Source organism: Entelurus aequoreus, linkage group LG01 (assembly GCF_033978785.1).
Source record: "Entelurus aequoreus isolate RoL-2023_Sb linkage group LG01, RoL_Eaeq_v1.1, whole genome shotgun sequence".
NCBI lineage: Eukaryota > Metazoa > Chordata > Actinopteri > Syngnathiformes > Syngnathidae > Entelurus > Entelurus aequoreus.
This window is the reverse complement of record NC_084731.1, coordinates 54,077,840-54,100,163: the sequence shown is the minus strand read 5'-3', so window position 1 is coordinate 54,100,163 and position 22,324 is coordinate 54,077,840. Positions and strand designations below refer to the sequence as shown.

The window sequence follows — 22,324 nt, the reverse complement described above, 5'->3', positions numbered from 1 at the left end:
ACGAGGAAGATACAGCCATGGCGACGCCGACGGCGAGTAAAATGAAGAAATACGCTTGTAAGTTCCAAAACAAATGGAAACAAGAATTTCAGTTTATCCAGGACAGTTCGAAGGGGAAGAGGTATGCTGCCTGTAAATTTTGTAGAACAGACTTCTCCATTGAACACGGTGGCCGAACAGATATACTCAGTCATGAACGGTCAGCGAAGCACAAAGCGGCGGTAACGCAGCACCGATCCCAGCCCAGTATTATGGGCCACCTCGCTAAATGGAGACCCGATGGTGTATCATATGCCGAGACAAAAATGGCTATGCTGATAGCTGGAAGCAACATCCCGTTCTCATTTGCGGATGTCTACAACAAATCCGTAAAGGATATGTTCCCGGATTCAGAGATCGCTCGCCAGTACGCAAATGGCAGAACAAAGGCTACTCAAATAGTGAAATGTAAGTGTTGTTTTTTTTTTAGTAAGCAGCAAGCACAGTACAGTTAGTAGAACAACTGTGTTTTCATTACTGTGTATTTGATCAAGTCTTTCAAGTACAACAATGAGTAGATGAAGCATGATAATTGGTCATGAGCCTGAATTACCCACAAGATTATGACAAAACAGCAGCATATAAATGGACTTTTAAAATTAATTGAAAGCCAGATTCCTTATTCCAAATTAAAGACGCCGGCGGGCCATAGTTTGGATACCCCTACCCTAAAGCCAATACACACCTTTTACCTGCACATTGTCTCCTCGGCTTTCTGCATCTTTGGAACACACCAAATTATAGCTGTCATGCGACTCTGAGCATCACGACAAGGTCGACAACAAATTTCAATTGAAGAAGCCTCAATTTTTGCAATAACTTTCTGAAAAATCTGCTGCAAATTCAGGCAAAAAAGGCAGCAAAATACCGGAGGGACTGAAATAAAAACAATTAAAACGTAAACCAGTCTGATTAATACCCATGGAAGGTGTCCAACTTTCAATATTTCCCAAGCCAAACTTCCAATGGAACGTTTCCAGAAATAAGTCATACAATTGGCATAAAAATTGCGGGATTTTGAAAGAAAACTGTAAAAACAATATAAATACCTTAATATGTTTGACTAGTTTAAGTAAATTAGATTTTGATAAAATATAGTCATCTGTGAAGTTGAAATGGGCAACTATTGTTTTTATATGCAATCAAAGAAAAATAGTTGATGCTTTTTAAACAGTCTTATTAAATACCCATGCCACTCTGAAAAATACTTGAGAATCAAATATGGGGAGTGCTCTTAGAAACTGATGGCGTGAAATACCTGACTGATGTTTCCAGAACTAAAACTGTGAATTTTTGCCCCGTAAATATGGAGATCATCTCCAGATATAAAAACTTGTTCCAGACGGGAAAAAGTGCCTGAAAAGATCAGCGTATTTGGCCACACTGATGACTGACAGGGCAGAGCTTCAGGTCAAAGTTCACCTGAAACCTTTTCGAGAAACGACCACAGACAGGCACGAGTTTCAACCACAATAAGATCTTTGTTTCCCCCCCAAAAAATAACCTGCTGCCTGTTTGAGATGCGAAACAGTCTACGCCGCAGTTTTGATTAAAAAAAAGAAAAAAAAAGGGCTTTTGCCGTCGGGTCCTGGAAAGTTTGCAGCCTCTCAACAAGAGAAAGTAACCTGATGAAGACACGCTGTCAGATGTGTGTGTGGTGGTGTGTGTGTCCGGGGGGCGTGTAAGGAGGCGGGGCGGGGTTGGGTTTAATTCCCCGGCTCTTCATGTAAGAAATTAACTGGTCCGGGATCTCGGCCAGCACATCTTTCGCTAGGCGGGCCATGCTCAACACGTGGTTACCTGTCCGGTCCATGTAGTCTCTGAAGGGAACAAACTGAGGAGGAGGAGAAGGGATAGTAATAAAAACAAAACAATGCAGTCATGTAATTTGCGTGTTTTGATTTAAATAAAATAATCCTTCTTTTAATTTATAATTATAGGGGGTTCTGAGCGACACACACTCAGAGAAAGTGTCTAAAAGGAGGCACGTTAGGAGTTCTGATGGTCATTTTTAACTAGCCTATTTTTTCGGACGCTTTGAAACCGGCGGCTTATAAAACAGTGCAGCTGATTTATGGGTATGGCAAAGCATGCATGTGCCAGACAAAAAAATAGGTGCTACAATGGCGGACTTGACCACACTTGGGAAAAACGCCATGAATTGGGCAAATTCCAAACAGCTTATTTGGTGGAATTATGAAGTAAGGCAAGATTGCTTGTATACCGGTATGGAAAAAATGGTAATGGTGGTAAATTTTGAGCATCTTAGTTGAAATGTTAAAATTGATTGCAATATACCTGTTGCTATTTCATTGATAACAAAAAAGCAATTTAAATCTTACATTTCTTAAAAATTTTTTTTCCACCAAAACGGGTGTTGAAAAACAGCTTATTGTATTTTATTAAGACTGACTGTGATTATTTGTACTGTCGTAACTAACAGCAGTATAGTGTGGCTGTGATTGTAAGTCATGCAAACATCACTTGTATACGAACGGAGGGCTAGCTTGCGCAGCTAGGGGGTCCATGACTATGACTTTTTTTTTATTGATTGAGAAGTTATTGACATCTTAAAGAATTTAATCCATGTAATGCTTTAAAAAGGCAAATGGATGGCACAAAGAGCCAAAAGGCTTGTTTCCAATGTGGTCCATACTTCTGTTTTGTTTGAACACCCGTTTTACTGCCGTGTTACAAACACCGCTTTGAAACAATTAAGGTATGTTAATAAACATTTCGTATTGGTATATATTTGTGCCTTATAATATGTGTAAACATATTTATTTTCTCCAAAATTTTGTGGGTGCGGCTAGAATACCGGTGCGCTCTAGAGCCCGGAAAGTACGGTAATGGTGGTTAACTTTCAGCATCTTTTTTTAAATGTTTAAATGTATCGTAATATACACTACCTATTGTTATTTCGCAGATAACAAAAAAGTGATTTATAAACAACTGCTTGTTGTCTTTTATTAATGCTGACTGTGATTATTTGTACTGTTGTATAGTGTGGCTGTGTTTGTACGTCATGCAAAACTAATTTGTATACGAATGTTTTGGTTTTCAAACCACGTTCCAGAACCAATTAAGTTAGCAAATCGAGGTTCCACTGAAACAACACTCAATTATGTGTGTGCTTGAATCTATGGTAAAAGGACACAAAACATTGTGAAACAATTTCGCAGCAATACATATTTCCCTTAGCACGGGGGTCAGCAATCCGCGGCTCTAGAGCCGCATGCGGCTCTTTAGTGCCGCCCTAGTGGCTCCCTGGACCTCTTTTAGAGATGTGTGAAAATGGAAAAAGACGAAGAAAAAAATATATTTTGTGTTTTAATATTTTCTGTAGGAGAACAAACATGACACAAACCTTCCTAATTGTTAGAAACCCCACTGTTTATGTTATACATGCTTCACTGATGAGAGTATTTGGCAAGCACTGTTTTGTCCTACAACTCACTGTAGTTTGTTTAAATGTACACATTTCTCACAACGCCACCACAGAAAGACGTGTTTTATGCCACTCCTTCTTTTTCTCATTTTGTCCACCAAACGTTTTATGCTGTGCGTGAAAGCACAAAGGTGAGCTTTGTTGATTTTATTGATTTGTTGGAGTGTTTATCAGGCATATTTGGTCAATCCATGACTGCAAGCTAATCAATGCTAACATGTTATTTAGGCTAGCTGTATGTACATATTGCATCATTATGCCTCATTTGTAGGTATATTTGAGCTTATTTAATTTCCTTTACTTTTGTCCTCTGTGTGTTTGATTTATATTTGCATGTCTCACGACACATTATCTATATGTAATATTGGCTGCATTTCTCATAGTTGTGTGCTATGTTGTTCCAGACCACAGCAAATGTTACCCAGCTTGCAAAGATTGTAATAAATCAATTAGAAGACAGCCTGCCGTTTCTAAAAACTTAGACACACACATCTATACTTTTGGTCATTCTGAGCCAGTAATTTCCAGAAGTTATCTCATCCTGTGACAAGTCTCCATTTTAATAATGATTTCCAATGTTGCAAAAATGTGTAGAATAAAAACTAGAATACAACATTTCTGTCAAGGAAGATTTACGTCAGCCTTAGATAGTAAGCTAATATAGCTAATATAGACACTTACATCATGTGTTACTTTCATTATAACACTTACCGTATTTTCCGCACCATAAGCCGCACCTAAAAACCAAAATTTTTCTCAAAAGCTGACAGTGCGGCTAATAACCCGGTGCGCCTTATATATGGATTAATATTAATATTTATTTTCATAAAGTTTAGGTCTCGCAACTACGGTAAACAGCCGCCATCTTTTTTCCCCGTAGAAGAGGAAGCGCTTCTTCTTCTACGGTAAGCAACCGCTCCATAGAAGAGGAAGCACTTCTTCTTCTACTGTAAGCAACCGCCAAGGTGAGCACCCGCCCCCGTAGAAGAAGAAGCGCACGGATATTACGTTTCATTTCATTTGTGTGTTTCTGTAAAGACCACAAAATGTCTCCTACTAAGAGACACGCGTACAAGGTTCCACTGACTTTTGATATTCATGTGAACCGCACTGTGGATACAACGGGAACACGTACGGTGAATATTCGCACCACAGGCAATGAGAAGTCGTCCTTCACCGTGAGCTAGCTAGCTTGCCATGCTAACGGCCAGAAACTTTCACCCACGGTGATATTCAAAAGGAAGACCTTGCCAAAAGAGAACTTTCCAGCCGGCGTCATCATAAAAGCTAACTCGAAGGGATGGATGGATGAAGAAAAGATGAGCGAAGACACCGGGTGACTTTTTTCACGCAGCTACGTCCCTGTTGATCTTTGACTGCATGCGCGTCCACTTCACAGATGGTGCCAAAAAACAAGTGAAGCACACCGAAGAAGAATAATTTGATGGATTTGTGGATGAGTAATAACTTCAGAAAGTGAGCTTTAAATGTTTATTTTGTGTGTTGTGTGACACTAACGTACGAGCAACGTTGAGTTATTGATGTTGCTATTGCTCTGCACTATTTTGAGTGTTACTATTTTTGTGATTGCACATTTGCACATTACATTTTGGGAGTGAACAGAATTGTTAGAACGCTGGTTTGTAATATATTATTAAAGTTTGACTGACCTATCTGACTGTTTTGTTGACATTCCCTTTAGCGTAGCGTAGGTGCGGCTAATAGCATGGGGCGGCTATTAGGTAAACAAAGTTTTGAAATATGCCGTTCATTGAACGTGCGGCTAATAACACGGGGCGCCTTATGGTGCGGAAAATACGGTATATAAGACTTTTAAAGTCAATTTGATAGTAGGCTAATATAGCTAATATAGACACATACATCATGTGTTGCCTTCATTATAACACTTATATAAGACTTTTAAAGTCATTTTGATAGTAGGCTAATATAGCTAATATAGACACTTACATCATGTGTTGCTTTCATTATAACACTTATATAAGTCTTTTAATTTTTTGCGGCTCCAGACAGATTTTTTTTTGTATTTTTGGTCCAATATAAAGGAGACAAACATGCACACAAACTATTGAGAAACAATTATGCGACAATACATATTTCCCTTAGCTGAACATTGTGACCTTCAGAATTACCCTTGGCCCAAAGCTGGACTGAGCATCACGAGCCGTTACCTGGACAATGTCTCTCTCGGCCAGTTTCCCTCGGGAGGAGACCCTGATGTCGTCGCCGTCCAACTCTACCATAGCTGGGGAGACACATGAGAGCCAAAGAGCAAAGCCAGGCGTTATTACCTCGTCGACATCACAAAAGGGGCGATGACGTGAGACCGCCTCTGCTCGGCGGCCTTAATGAACAAGTTCTTATTATAGCATCTGCCATCCACAGTCTGTCCCTCGAAAGACTGCAGACCCAGTAATTACTGGAAGCCATTGTACAACCAGGCAATAATGAGTTGTAATTACAAATGTGAATTACTACCTCATGCGGTATGTTTATCAGTTAAACAGGCATGATAAAAGTCCAAAAACAAGTCAAACCCCCGCAGTTTCTGCCATTTCTGCATAGCGACAATTCTGCTGCATACAATTACAAGGGTGATGAATGTTTATCACTGCAGCAAAGAAAGTCAGCATACCGTCAAATTCCGCCTGACCCACTCCGACGATGATAATGGACATTGGAAGCTTGGCGCCCTGCGGACCAATCAGAGTAGAGCAATTAAAAACATGTGCACGTGTACACCTTGAGACCTTTCCAGTGTTAGTGTCATTGCCACAACGGCGCAGTTACATGCTCAACTGTGCACGATAGAGCCCCACTAATGCTCCGTATCGCTCTTTAACTCGCCCAATGACCTTTAAGTCCCACAGGACTTGGACAGAAAAGCACAAAAAAAAGTACATGGAATCAGACAAGCAAGGTGAGAAAGTAAGATGCAGCAGTGGAAACATTCCCCGTTCCACTTGTTTTATGTTGGGAATTCAATTTGCTGTCTGTTGAATACTCCCTTGTAGGGTTGTCCTGATACCAATATTTTAGTCCCGGTACCAAAATGTATTTCGATACTTGTCTAAATAAAAGGGACAATATTGGCAATATTGGCTTTATTTTAACAAAAAATCTTACGGTACATTAAACATATGTTTCTTATTGCAATCCAAGAACAATTTTGTCCTTAAATAAAATAGTGAACATACTAGACAACTTGTCTTTTAGTAGTAAGTAATCCTGATGTAGTATGTGTGTGCACGCTACTACAGCTTCTTCTTTCGTAGATGAAACTTTCTTTCACTTGTTACGTATGCAGTAAAAAACTGTGTCATTTCTCGTTCTATTATTTTGTCAACATTATAAAGGACAAGCTGTAAAAATGGATTATTAATCTACTTGTTTATTTACTGATAATATCTGCTTACTTTCTGTTTCAACATGTTCTATCTACACTTCTGTTAAAATGTAATAATCGCTTATTCTTCTGTTGTTTGGATACTTTACATAAGTTTTGGATATAACCACAAATTTGGGTATCGATCCGATACCAAGTAGTTACAGGATCATACATTGGTCATAATTTAAGTCCTCATGTGTCCTGAAACGTAATTCCTGAGTTTATAAACATATGAATTTAAAAAAAACGAAAAATGATTTTGTGATTATTAGAAATATCGATGTAATCATAGTAGTATCGACTAGATACACTCTTGTACTTGGTATTATTACAGTGGATGTCAGGTGTAGATCCACCCATGGCGTTTGTTTACATTCAGGAGCGCTAGCTTGTTGTTAGCGGTGAGTTATTGTATCCTCCTATGGTGTGTAGTGAAGCATGTTTAGCTACTTCTCATCCTGCAGGGATGATACTTGTAAGAAACTTACTTTATTTGTGGCCATGGTGGCGAGGATTAGTGATTTAGAAGTAGCTAAAACACTGCCGATAGACGTTAGCTGCTAGCTAGCTAGCCATGTCTCAAAGCACCGCTTTCTGAGCAGCGTTTCAGTGTTATAGCTTCACCTCTATCGTTAGTTTTCAAGCCAAAATGCCTCCATTCTCCTTTTTCTGTCTGCTTGTAAGTACTCCGTGATTGTGCGTTGCCGAACATGCTCCTCCGCTTGTAAAACCAGCAATGTCACGACATGACGCCGGCGCGCCGTCATGCCCGTTAAAAAAAAGAGAGACCCGGTCCTTTTTACATGCGGTATAGTACAGATTATGATTCATTAGTTTCGCAGTACTTTACTAGTACCAGTATACCGTACAACCCTACTCCCTGGTATGGGCTTTTGCTCAACAAATGTTTGTTATCAGCAAGCAGGAGGAGATACAAAGAAGTGGCAGAAGTTGTCAAAATGGGCCAAGGCTAAAGCTAAGGCTAAGGCTGTTTTCCTGACAGAGTCCACGCAGAGAGACTTTCGGAAAAAAAAATTGCGATAAAAATGTTGCGCGTGAAGCTTTTTGTGAGCTGGGAGAAGAGGGAGATGGAGGAGGAGCCAAGTTCAGAAAATACAGCATCCATCCTCCATCCAGCCACTCCCAAGCCACATTCCATAATCCAAAATAAAAGTTCAACAAATAAACACAAATTAAATAGTAAGCATCAGAAAGCGCATGGGAGTTTGCCCAACCAGTCTACATGTGCTTTGTGGACTTGGAGAAGGCATTCGACCGTGTCCCGCGGGAAGTCCTGTGGGGAGTGCTCAGAGAGTATGGGGTATCGGACTGTCTGATTGTGGCGGTCCGCTCCCTGTATGATCAATGAGCTTTGGGTTATGACCGAAAGGACAAGATCACGGGTACAAGCGGCCAAAATGAGTTTTCTCCCCCGGGTGGCGGGGCTCTCCCTTAGAGATAGAAGCTCTGTCATCCGGGAGGAACTCAGAGTAAAGCCGCTGCTCCTCCACATTGAGAGGAGCCAGATGAGGTGGTTCGGGCATCTGCTCAGGATGCCACCCGAACGCCTCCCTAGGGAGGTGTTTAGAGCACGTCCGACCGGCAGGAGGCCACGGGGAAGACCCAGGACACGTTGGGAAGACTATGTCTCCCGGCTGGCCTGGGAACGCTTTGGGATCCACCGGGAGGAGCTGGACGAAGTGGCTGGGGAGAGGGAAGTCTGGGCTTCTCTGCTTAGGCTGCTGCCCCCGCGACCCGACCTCGGATAAGCGGAAGAAAATGGATGGATGGATGGCATCAGAAAGTATACAATTTCATAGCCCTTAAAAAGGTAACTTATATTTTATTGTTTACGTGTGAGTGTGTATATAAATAATCCTGATTATTAATATGTGTGATAAGAATAAGATGTGCTTTTCATTAAATTCGATTGTGTATTTCGTAATTTGGAGCTCTTGTTCTCTGCATTTGCTAGTTTACTCTGTCTGTTGTTAAAAAAACATTTCAGATCATATCACTTTTATTCAACACTCTAGTCATATTGTTATCAGTCGCTGTCTTACTTGCCCAGGGACTACAGGTGTTTTTTGTGCATTGTTCCTGTTTTGAATAAATATATTCACATATCCTAATTTTTTTATTTAAAAAATAGATAATTACAAATAATAATAAAAAAATAAAATAAAATACAATAAAAAAAAACAACGCAGCTTACGCCTGGCAGATGTATTCAAAGTGTGCTTTGTTTTATTTAATTTAATTTCATTTAACATTCTATACTGTATAGCGATTTGCTTGTATGGCAAGTAGATGTTAAATGGGGCTGTTTGCAACGTCCTCAGTTACATTTTTCAAAGCGAATACAAAATCCAAAACCAGTGAAGTTGGCACATTGTGTAATTCGGAAATAAAAACAGAATACAATGATTTGCAAATCCTTTTCAATTTATATTAAATTGATGCAGTACCACCTGAGGAATCGAAGGTCCGTAATATCGTTGCTTACGTGCAGTGATTTCTCCAGATTCTCTGAACCTTTTGATGATATTACGGACCGTAGATGGTGAAATCCCTAAATTCCTTCCAATAGCTCACTGTTGGACAATTTGCTCACTCATTTGTTGACAAAGTGGTGACCCTCGCCCCATCCTTGTTTGTGAATGACTGAGCATTTCATGGAAGCTGCTTTTATACCCAATCATGGCACCCACCTGTTCCCAATGAGCCTGTTCAACTGTGGGATGTTCCAAAAAAAGTGTTTGATGAGCAAGCTCAACTTTCTCAGTCTTTTTTGCCACTTGTGCCAGCTTTTTTGAAACATGATGCTAGCATCAAATTCCAAATGAGCTAATATTTGCAAAAAATAACCAAGTTTTTCAGTTCGAACGTTAAATATCTTGTCTTTGCAGTCTATTCAATTGAATATAAGTTGAAAAGGATTTGCAAATCATTGTATTCTGTTTTTATTTACCATTTTACACAACGTGCCAACTTCACTGGTTTTGGGGTTTGTATAACAAGAACACCATTGGCCAGCTTATGTTAGTTACTATTACTGGTTTAACATTTGTTTTAAATGTGTCTATATTTTTCAAAAATAAATGGTTTATGGCATAAACATTTTACCGGCCCGAATAAAATGACTGGTGTTTACGGGAGCGCGTGCACACATAAAAAAGCAAGTCGAAGAGAAGTGACGAACAATTTGCAATCGTGTTTTTGTTATGATAGAATACACATTCAACGACAGCTAACGCTAACTATCCAAATCGCGATCATTAGCTAACAACACCCAAAGCTAACGCGCAAACAAACAAAACAATGGAAAGTTAGCGCCCTCTAGGCATTTGTGTAAATGTTGCAAACAGCCCATTAAAATGTCAATTAAAGATTTTTTGATGCTGACAGTTTTTACATTACATTGTTTTGAAATGAAAACAATATTTAAGCCAACCAGTGTCAGAGAATGACTTGCATTCAACTTTAGAAAGTTGACTGCATATGTTTTTGACATCAAAGTGGCATGCACCCCAACTGTATTCAACCATATCCTCCCTTTTGCGCCTAAATTTATGTCTACGTGCTTGAAGTTACGCACGTTTCACTTTTTCTCCCATCCAACCTCGGGACACGCCCACCTCGCGTAAACGACTGCACAAGCCAGGAAAGAAGTCGGGATTATCACTAATAAAATCCGACTTTGCCATGTGCCTGGTTCGACCTGGTTCCTGCCACACAAAAAACTACAAATGCGCTGACTTGCTTTACGGCAAACGTCACTTCCCCTTTCCCCATTTGTTAAAGACAGAAGTCGATGCGCCAGAAAACTAAAAGAAGAAGAAGAATGCCTAAGTGCAATCACTGCTATTATCATGGCCGAAGCTCCAAAACAACCAAAGAAACGAAAAGTTTTGCCTGAGGAGACAAAAAAAAGAAAAACAGAGCTTACCCGGATAAAAGGACAGTCAAGGATCAACATTGCTTCGGCTTTCACTCGCTGGCGTGAGCTCAAAGACGAGGGATTTCAGACCGATGCTGCCCTGGCTCTGTTCCTGCTAAACTAATAAGTGAATTTTAATGCTCGAATCAAAATACTAATGCCAATGTTAGCTATTGGAAATTTGCGCGGTAGCAATAAATAGCCACTAGCGTGATAGTTACACACTATTTCCTTCAAAAAAAAACTCTCCCGCCAGTCTTTCTTTGCTTCGGACTTACATCCGCCCCGATACATTCTTGGTAATAGCATCATGTTTATAGCACAATCCAAGATTATTTCTTGATAGTGTCTGCTATTTAACATCAGCATAGCCATTAGAGACCTAATATGTGTGCCAATATTACAGCAGACATCGTGTCAGTGTGACGCTTTATGCACTAGTCCTCATGGGAAATGTGGTCTTCTTCAGGCAAAACACTACTGCCTTGGTCAACTGGCGCCGAAATCAACCACAACTGGAAAGTTCTTAAGGAGGGCTTTAATGAGTTAACTCGTGATTAAACACACAAAATGATCGCATTAATCATGAACACACTTGGATTAATCATGCAATTTATTTTGACCCTACAAACTCTTTTACCTTAGCCGCTATACGGTCAGTGTTTAAATCAATGCATATGTCAGTGGAAAAATGAATGAGGAGACTCAGACTCGGTGGCAAATTTTACTCGAAAATAAAGTCTGAAAGAACTTTAGATAAAACTGTTAAATAAATGACATAAGTACAATGCTCAAGAACATTCTTGGATGACTTTCTCACAATAAAATTGCATTTGTCTACAAATATTGGGGTCTTTTCTTCAGCAAATTTCATTTATGCAAGCGAGTAATCACTTGACAGTCCTAGTTTTAACACAGAATGACAAAACAATCCATGCAATAGTTTTGGTGTACATGTCGGTGGATTTAAGTGGAAAATTCCGTCTGACCACCCAGCGTCAGGTAAGGTGGGACAAAAACCCTGAAAACCCTGGAGAACGGATGGATAGAAAGTGGATGGAAACATGCTTTTATTGAATGATAATAGGGGTGTAACGGTTTTGTAGATGCCAATTTCAAAGTCTTCACATTAATACCGTGACGTCCGACGGTATCAAACAAAATCTCGGTGTTATTTTTTGGCCGGGTCTGACATCAAACTACATCTCCCAGAATCCTCTGCGCAGTGCGGGGCAACGAGGTGCGACGCCATAAGTAGAAAGTGAAGTGTCTGTAGGCGATGAAAGCAATATTTCTTCAAAATCAATCCATAACTGTTTGAGTTATGTTGCTAACAAAAACAGAAACAAACCCTGGGGAAAACCTAACCTCTTTGGCGGAGGTAAGAAAGTCTGTGTTTTGCAAAACTTTTCGTTTGGAACAGAGCCAGACGGTCATGTCGCACCGCACGGAGGGAAATCACCAAAAAAAATGTTCAGCGTGGGAAATAAATGTTCAGCGTGGGAAATATGAGGAAAGCAAGCAAGCCAAACATCAATTTGTGAAGTATTTACATGATTAAAAGTGTAACTGTTCGGTAACTTTTCCAGACTGATTTAAACAAGTCCATTGTGTGTCGTGAACTGTGGTTTGGATCATGTTTTATGTTATTTTCTGTTTAAAGACTCCATAGTTCCTGGTTGCACTTCCTTGTTTGTTTGTTACCTTGACAACCATTAGTGTCACCTGTTTCATGTCTTGGACTCACGCACCTGTTGCTAATTATGTTCACCTGTCTTTGATTAGTGTTCGGCCGCTCACCTGCTACCCGAGCACTAATCAGAGGCATTATTTAAGTTTGCCTTTGACAGTCAGTCGGCCTGGCGTCATTGTTTGCTTCATGCAACCTGTCTACGTGAGTTTTGCCTTGTATCTAGTTTATGCTAAGTGTTTGATTCATGCCATGCTACGTAAGTCTTTTTTGTTTCATGCCACAGTTACCTGAGTATTGTTTGTCTCTAGTCCATGCTAAGAAGTAGCATTAGCTCCAAGTGCGATCAACACGTTGTGCCTTCGCCTTGTGTTCCGTTTTGTTGGTACTCCTTTGGTAGTTTGAGAAATATATCATGTTTTTACCTACACGTCATGTCCGGAGTGGTTCGTCTGCATTCCTGGGAGAACGACCCCGCAGCAAGCTGCGACCCCCCCATCGTGACACTGTGGAGGACACTGCTTCTCAGAAAGTCAAAGTTAAAAGACACTTAAGTGAATATTATTTTTTTTTTACACTGGATGTTTACATTGTGGCTTTAAAGACATGCAACTGTAAGTTTAAAAAAAAAAATATGCTTGAAACTGGATGTCCCTGCACAATTCATTGCTCTTGAAAAATCATGTTTTTAGTAATAAATATAAATACATTGTAATGTAATAATACATTTTAGCAGTAAGTTTGTTTTCAATTACAATAAGTGCGTTTATCCTAAATAGGGATGTCCGATAATGGCTTTTTGCCGATATCCGATATTCCGATATTGTCCAACTCTTAATTACCGATACCGATATCAACCGATACCGGAATTAACACATTATTATGCCTAATTTGGACAACCAGGTGTGGTGAAGGTAAGGTCCTTTTTAAAAAAAAATAAAAAAAATAAAACATTTTCTTGAATAAAAAAGAAAGTAAAACAATATAAAAACAGTTACATAGAAACTAGTAATTAATGAAAATGAGTAAAATTAACTGTTAAGGTTAGTACTATTAGTGGACCAGCAGCACGCACAATCATGTGCGTATCCCTTGCAGACTGTATTGTTATATATTGATATATAATGTAGGAACCAAAAATATTAATAACAGAAAAAACAACCCTTTTGTGTGAATGAGTGTGAATGAGTGTAAAAGGGGGAGGGAGGTTTTTTGGGTTGGTGTACTAATTTTAAGTGTATCTTGTGTTTTTTATGTTGATTTAATAAAAACAAAAAAAACCATACCGATAATTTCCGATTTTACATTTATCGGCCGATATCGGCAGGCCGATATTATCGGACATCTCTAATCCTAAACATTCCTGCCACTTCATTTTACCCACTATAACATTTTTAAGTTTTTTATTTTTATTTGGACATATACCATGATAATATCGTACCGTGAGATCTTGATACCGTTACATCCCTAAATTTTAACATTGTTGTTAGTGCTCTTATACCTGCTGCCATTTTGTCCAATGACATTTGTGTAGTTACTATAGCCAATTTCTCCTTTCACAACACACCAACAAAACCACAGCATATCAATGTGATAATCATTGTTCAACACTTCTGTCACACCCACACACACTTATCTCAGTGTGTGTGTGTGTGTGTGTGTGTGTGTGTGTGTGTGTGTGTGTGTAGCCTGTGACATTAGAACCAAAAATAACCTGGCAGTATACCATGCCCTAATTTTATCATCCTCCTGACAGGCGAGCTCCAGTATAATGAAACAACAAAGAAAGCACTCTTTTTTTTGCAGCAACTCACAGCGGATGTGTGTCTTCACTGCAAATGTCGTATGCGGGTGCAAGAAGGCACACTTCTGGAAGGATAACCAGATGTGAGCTTTTCCCCATTGTTACATTTCTCTTGCAGTTGTCGGACTATAGAAAACCTTCCTTGCATTGCAACATTAGTTACCGTATTTTGCAGACTATGAGCCCCCCCAAGCTTTGAACCCTGTGGTTTATACAAAAGTGCGGCTAATCTACAGATTTTTCTTTGCCAACGGCCATAAAGTTTTGTATATAACAAACATACATAGTAGTAAAACCGACACAGAGACTGAAAATGTGTGTTATTGTTTACGCTATGGCGCCATCTTTTGGACGAGTTCACTCACTGCCGGTGCTGCGGGTTGAAAGCCGACAGCATATCCTTCTGTTCCGTGCCTTGAACCGGATGTCTACTAGTCGTCAATCTACTCGTATGGTTTCTTCATTCATCACTCCAATCAACGTTTGTAAGTTTTACAATATAACCAAAACAATTCATATTCACTAAACTGTCACATATTTGATAATGTTTTCATGCATATTTTTACGTGCTATCGTAATGTAATCAAGCTAACGTCGTTAGCATTAGCTAATATGCTAACATGTTTACAAGTGTCTGTGTTAGTGTTATTAACTTACAATGACACTTTTTGTAATGTTTCAGTTTCACAAATTTCTCAGTAAACTGTTACATATTGTTATGAAGGTGTCTGTTACTACATTATACATATACTTGCAGTGTGCATATTGTACATATTACATATTTTTATGAAGGTGTCTGTTACTACATTATACATATTCTTGCAGTGTGCTTGTACATATTACATATTGTTATGAAGGTGTCTGTTACTACATTATATATATACTTCTAGTGTGTATATTGTACATGTTACATATTGTTATGAAGGTGTCTGTTATTACATTCAATATATACCAGCAGTGTGTATATTGTACATATTACATGTTGTTATACAAATGTCTGTTACTATATTATATATATACATGCAGTGTGTTTATTGTACATATTACATATTGTTATGAAGGTGTCTATTACTACATTATATACAGTATATACTTGAGGTGTGTATATTGTACATATTACAAATTGTTATGAAGATGTCTGTTACTACATTATATATATACTTGCAGAGTGTATATAAATTGTTGATGGAGGGTTTTGAAGTTGTTTTAGAGGCTTTGAAGGCCACAACGTTGACCCCCACTAGCCGCATCCAAGTGTTTTTTATCATCTTTAACCCCCCCACCCCTAAAAAAAATTGACATGTGTGCTCTTGTCTCTCATAATGATTGTGAACGATAGGCAAAAAAAAAAAAGTGCCGTTCCCCTCTAAGCAAGAATGTAATGAGAGGTGTTTCATTCAATTCATCGATGGGTTCATAGGGATGATGTTCGAAACCGGTTCTCCCGGTTGTTCGATAAGAAAAGAACCGATTCCATGGACTCTAATCCCTTTTTGAGAACAGGTTCCCGTTATCGAGGCCACTATAGTAAAGAAAAAGAGTTGGTTCTTTATTCGAATCCTTGGGTCTCACAGGAATTGCCCTGTGGCATCCATTCATCTTCTTCCGCTTACCCGAGGTCGGGTCAAGGGGGCAGCAGCCTAAGCAGGGAAGCCCAGACTTCCCTCTCCCCAGCCACTTCGTCCAGCTCCTCCCGGGGGATCCCGAGGCGTTCCCAGGCCAGCCGGGAGACATAGTCTTCCCAACGTGTCCTGGGTCTTCCCCGTAGCCTCCTACCGGTCGGACATGCCCGAAACACCTCCCTAGGGAGGCGTTCGGGTGGCATCCTGACCAGATGCCCGAACCACCTCATCTGGCTCCTCTCGATGTGGAGGAGCAGCGGCTTTACTTTGAGCTCCCCCCGGATGACCGAGCTTCTCACCCTATCTCTAAGGGTGAGCCCCGCCACCCGGCGGAGGAAACTCATTTCGGCCGCTTGTACCCATGATCTTGTCCTTTCGGTCATGACTCAAAGCTCATAACCATAGGTGAGGATGGGAACGTAGATCGACCAGTAAATTGAGAGCTTTGCCTTCCGGCTCAGCTCCTTCTTCACCACAACGGATCGATACAGCGTCCGCATTACTGAAGACGCCGCACCGATCCGCCTGTCGATCTCACGATCCAATCTTCCCTCACTCGTGAACAAGACTCCGAGGTACTTGAACTCCTCCACTTGGGGCAAGATCTCCTCCCCAACCCGGAGATGGCACTCCATCCTTTTCCGGGCAAGAACCATGGACTCGGACTTGGAGGTGCTGATTCCCATCCAAGTCGCTTCACACTTGGCTGCGAACTAATCCAGTGAGAGCTGAAGATCTTGGCCAGATGGAGCCATCAGGACCACATCATCTGCAAATAGCAGAGACCTAATCCTGCAGCCACCAAACCAGATACCATCAACGCCCTGACTGCGCCTAGAAATTCTGTCCATAGAGGTTATGAACAGAATCGGTGACAAAGTGCAGCCTTGGTGGAGTTCAACCCTCACTGGAAACGGGTTCGACTTACTGCCGGCAATGCGGACCAAGCTCTGACACTGATTATACAGGGAGCGAACCGCCACAATAAGACAGTCCGTTACCCCATACTCTCTGAGCACTCCCCACACGGTCAAATGCCTTCTCCAAGTCCACAAAGCACATGTAGACTGGTTGGGCAAACTCCCATGCACCCTCAAGGACCCTGCCGAGAGTATAGAGCTGGTCCACAGTTCCACGACCAGGACGAAAACCACACTGTTCCTCCTGAATCCGAAGTTCGACTATCCGGCATAGCCTCCTCTCCAGTACACCTGAATTGACCTTACCGGGAAGGCTGCGCCCTGTGGCACGTCCCAGAAAATGACGTAGCTCAGTCATTAGGCGGCAGATACAGAAGCAGCAACAAGGTTTATTATATATATACTTTTTTGTATTCTATTTTAGTTACTTTGACTTTACAACCCTCTGGTGCTGTTTCGTACTGTTTTTGTACTGTTCTGTACCGTTTTTGTTTCTCGTCTGTTTGTAATGGAAATGTATAAATAAAGGTTTGAAAAAATAAAAAAATAAAAAAGAAGCAGCCGGAAAAAACGCCTCAAGGCAAGCAATGGCTATCTGCAATTATTGCCAGGCTTCGCTCTCATGTAAGGGGGGAAGCACAACAAGCCTGATGAAACATGTTCAGGCCGTACATAACCTGAACGTTCGAGAAAGGTGTCGTGGAGAAGCAGCGACAGAGATGACGAAGGACGCCCCTCTTCCTCTGCTTCAAGCTGCAGCGCCAATTCTAGTGCGAGTGCTGGTGAGTAACTAACGGTAACTGTTGCCGGTTAATTTCCATATCTGCTCACTCGTAGCCTTTAGGCTAAAATAAGGTTACCTCTTATGTCAACCAGGACTGCAGTAATGTTAGCTAGATTAACGTTACCTAAGCATAGTCAGTAGCTAACGGTAACGTTAACGTTAGCCTTTTTGTATGTGTCTGATAACGTTAACGGTATCTTGTAGCCTACACCACTCCAGAGTTTGCAGGTCTGTCTAATAAACTAGTGCTTTCTTTCTTTCTTTAGTTTATTTCGTGCATGAACACACTTACAGCATAACACATCACAGTTTCATATCATTTCACTTTACATCATGTCCGAAAAGGAGTAGGAAAAAGTAAAGCTAATTTAATCCTACCCCTTTCCCACTTCAGAGCATTTACAAATATATACATCATTTACTGACCTTTTTATAATAAAATAACATCTGTGAATTAGTATATACAACAGTTTTGTAATATGTAATTAATTAATTCAGTCATTATTAATATACTGACATGTAGAATATCTTATTTTTAATTAGGTTGACAGTATTTCTCATAATTCTTCTTTGTACTTTGTAAGCACTATTAATTTGAACAACTTCTTAAAGTGGATCATATCAGTACAATGTTTAACTTCATTACTTAATCCATTCCATCATTTAATTCCACATACTAATGCTAAAGACTTAATAACAGACACCCTAGTCTTACATTCAGCTAATTTCCCCCCTAATTATATGCTGTGTCTGTCCCTCATTTTCCCTCCAGGACAAGGACGTGCAGTCATTCCTGGAGGAGGCAACACTGATGGACCCCAGAAGGATGTTCCAATAGCAGCAGAATTCCTTTTTTTGGAGAGCTGTATTATTTTCAGTTTTGTGCCCAAGGGACTGATTTTATTTAACACTATAGTATTATTTATACACCTATAGTGATCACAGAGACAGGTTGTTTTTGTGTTATTCTATATATTTGTTTTTCTGAAAACCCCCACTTAATATACTTTGGGTAACAACAGTCAATATTTATTTATTTTATTTTATTTTATTTTTTTCTTATAAAATAAAAGTGAGCTTTTGTTTAACCAAATATTGTGTGTTTTTTTCCATATACAACAACTTATCTGGATTCGATAAGAGAATTGATAATTTCTTATCAAACATCATCCCTATGGGTTCATGAAAACAATCTCAACATTCCTGCAATGTCACAGAAACATTATTGAATTCAACACATTTCAAGTCGTTTTCAAGCTGCCAAGTGGCTTTCTGTTTATAGCAGACACACTTGCTCATCATCAATTATCCCTTGAAGTCTTGGCCAAGAAAATCCCACTTCCAATGCAAAAGTGTTTTTAGCACACGCGGAGGCATGGAGCACAAAAGAGGATAATAAGGAAGATGAGAGGTGAAATAAATCAAAGGCTGTGAAGGATTTGTGACTACAGGGAAAGGGGGGTGACATGTGGAGGGATCAGGTTTTGATCCTGGAGAGGGGACGAGATGGAAAGAGACAGCAGACGTCTTTGCATGTGTGGGCGAGGGAGTCTCGCTCGTCCGTGGCGAGGCCTCAAAGGGGCCAGAGGGGGCGATGAGTGACTGACGCATCAGTCGTGTGTGGATCATGATGCCACTTAAAAACCCCGTCTTTCACCACACGCTCACATGGAGGTTAGTGACAGACTCAAACAGAGCTGTGCGACTTCTTTGCATGTGCAAATCATCTTATAACCTCGCTCAAGAGCCGCTGCAAGTGAAGGTGGAAGCGGCGGAAGCGGCAAGCGTCAGTTGGCAGTCGAGACCGTAGCGGCTGTGAGAAAGAGCAGCAGGCAAGATCTTAAAAGGAAGGTGTGGCTGTTCTAATGTGTTGACTAACAGTCGCAAATTCCCTTTAAATCCAGTCTGCTGGGTGTTCTGAGCCTGCGGCGGGCTGTGGAGGAGGCGGGGAGGAGGTGCTCAGAGGAAGAAAACAAATGAGGAGAAAGGAAAAAAGCCAGCATTCCATTGAAAGATAGAGGGACACAAAATGTTTGCGGAGGGGGGAAGCATAAAGATCCTCTAAAGGGGCCGAAAGTCTTGTTTATGTAAATACCAAACATGCTGAATTAGTGTTGCCCCGATACCAAAATTATTTAGATACTTTTCTAAATAAAGGGCACCACAAAAAATTGCATGATTGGCTTTATTTGAACAAAGCATCTTAGGGTACATTAAACAAATGTTTGTTATTGCAAGTTTGGCCTTAAATAAAATAGTGAACATACAAGACAACTTGTCTTTTAGTAGTAAGTAAGGAAACAAAGGCTCCTAATTTAATCTGCTGACATATGCAGTAACATATTGTGTCATTTATCATTCTATTATATTGTCAAAATTATGAAGGACAAGTGGTAGAAAATGAATTATTAATCTACTTGTTCATTTACTGTTAATATCTGCTTGCTTTCTCTTTTAACATGTTCTATCTACACTTCTGTTAAAATGTAATAATCACTTATTCTTCTGTTGTTTGGATACTTTACATTAGTTTTGGATGATACCGCAAATTTGGGTATTGATCCGATACCAAGTCATTACAGGATCATACATTGGTCATATACAAAGTACTCATGTGTCCAAGGACGTATTTCCAGAGTTTATAAACATAATATGAATAAATAAAAAAACGAAAGAATATGTTGGGATGCCAAAAAATATCGACGTAATCATAGTAGTATCGACAAGATACGCTCCAATACTTGTTATCATTACAGTGGATTTTAGGTGTAGATCCACCAATGGCGATTGTTTACATGTTGACGCCGGAGAGCTATGGTGTGTAGTGAAGAATGTTTAGCTATTTCTCGTCCTGCAGGGATGATACTTGTAAGAAACTTACTTTATTTGTCGCCATGAAAACGAGGATTAGTGATTTAGAAGTAGCTAAAACACTGCCGCCTGGGGCTGGATTGTCTAACATGCTCCTCTGCTTATAAACCAGCAATGACACAAAGTGACGATGACGGGGTACTTTTCAGAGGCGGTATAGTACAGAATATGATTCATTCGTACTATACCAATACCCCTATACCGTACAACCCTATGCTAAAATTCAATGTCAATGTGGTGCATTTTCCCCGAGTTTTCGAAAGCAACCTCACCTTTTAGAGGCACGTACAAAGTTTGACACGGAGAGGCAGCGTTCAATTGAGAGGAATTGCTGCTAATGAGGCTTGGATTTACACTGAAGTGACTTCATTCCAATGGTGTACCTCACACGTGTCAAAGTCCCTGGGGCCACATCATTTAATGTGGCCTGCGAAAGCCTGGGGATAAGGTGGATACGTCATCTTTCTTAGTAAATGTTTTCATTGTTTCCATTTTGACAGAAAAAAATGTACATGAAATTTCATATGTTTTAAGCTTTAATATATATACAAATATTCAATTGTTATTGGTGTGAATCTTTGGGCACCTCGCCATTCGATTCTAATTCTTGGGGTGAGGATTTGATTTATAATCGATATTCGATTCAACACGATTCTCGATTCAAACTGATTTTTGCAATGTAATATTTGATATAATAAAGTTCAAAGTTAAAGTACCACTGATAGTCTCACACACACTAGGTTTGGTGAAATTATCCTCTGCATTTGACCCATCCCCTTGTTCCACCCCCCTGGGAAGTGGCTGCACTCGGGAATCATTTTTGGTGCTTTAACCCCCAATTCCAACCCTTGATGCTGAGTGCCAAGCAGGGAGGTAATGGGTCCCATTTGTATAGTCTTTGGTATAACTCGACCGGGCTTTGAACTCACGACCTACCGATCTCAGGGCGGACACTCTAACCACAAGACCACTGAATAACAACACTTTAGCAAAGCAGCTTAATGGTTACAAAACCTCCTTTTGGTTGCTGACGTATGACACATATGTGCACCAAGTAAGCATAGAGATGGCCTAAACTTTTTTTTTTTTTAAGTAATTAATTCGTCAAAAAAAAATAAAAATAAAAATAATATTTTTGAAAATTACTAAAAAAAATCGGGATTCGAATGTGATTAAAAAACATTTTTTAGCACCCCTAATTATTATATACCATATGATAGTTTGTAAAAATAACAATAGATACTTACATATCTGCTTGTCACCTTAACTTAGGATTTCAAAGCAAGTTATCCATCAATTTGTAAGTACAAATAACCAAATGCATAGCCAGTAATATAATGAGGCGATTATAATTTTATATTCTTACATTCACTTTTTTTTTTTTTAAGTAATTAATTCGTCAAAAAAAAAAAAAAAAAAAAAAAATATTTTTGAAAATTACTAAAAAAAATCGGGATTCGAATGTGATTAAAAAACATTTTTTAGCACCCCTAATTATTATATACCATATGATAGTTTGTAAAAATAACAATAGATACTTACATATCTGCTTGTCACCTTAACTTAGGATTTCAAAGCAAGTTATCCATCAATTTGTAAGTACAAATAACCAAATGCATAGCCAGTAATATAATGAGGCGATTATAATTTTATATTCTTACATTCACTGTTACAAGCGGCCCTCTGAGGGCAGCCATGACTGCGATGTGGCCCTCCATGAAAACAAGTTTGACACCCCTGGTGTACCTCAATGCAGACGTGGCTCCTGGAGGTGTGACGAGAAACTACACCAAACAGCCC

At 39.8% G+C, this 22,324-nt stretch overlaps 1 protein-coding gene across 3 annotated transcripts in view; it reads right to left on the bottom strand.

Moving 5' to 3' along the window:
• Positions 1-376: 376 nt before the first annotated feature.
• Positions 377-22,324, bottom strand: part of LOC133654309 (copine-8-like) — a 92,599-nt gene continuing 70,651 nt past the window's right edge. For all 3 annotated transcript variants that reach the window (XM_062054606.1, XM_062054615.1, XM_062054624.1), the window contains 3 exons: positions 6,141-6,198; positions 5,677-5,750; positions 377-1,873 (listed from right to left, as the gene is read on the bottom strand). In XM_062054606.1, coding sequence (XP_061910590.1) covers positions 1,682-1,873; positions 5,677-5,750; positions 6,141-6,198 — 324 coding nt within the window. In that variant the 3' untranslated portion in view covers positions 377-1,681. The remainder of the gene's footprint in view (positions 1,874-5,676; positions 5,751-6,140; positions 6,199-22,324) is intronic.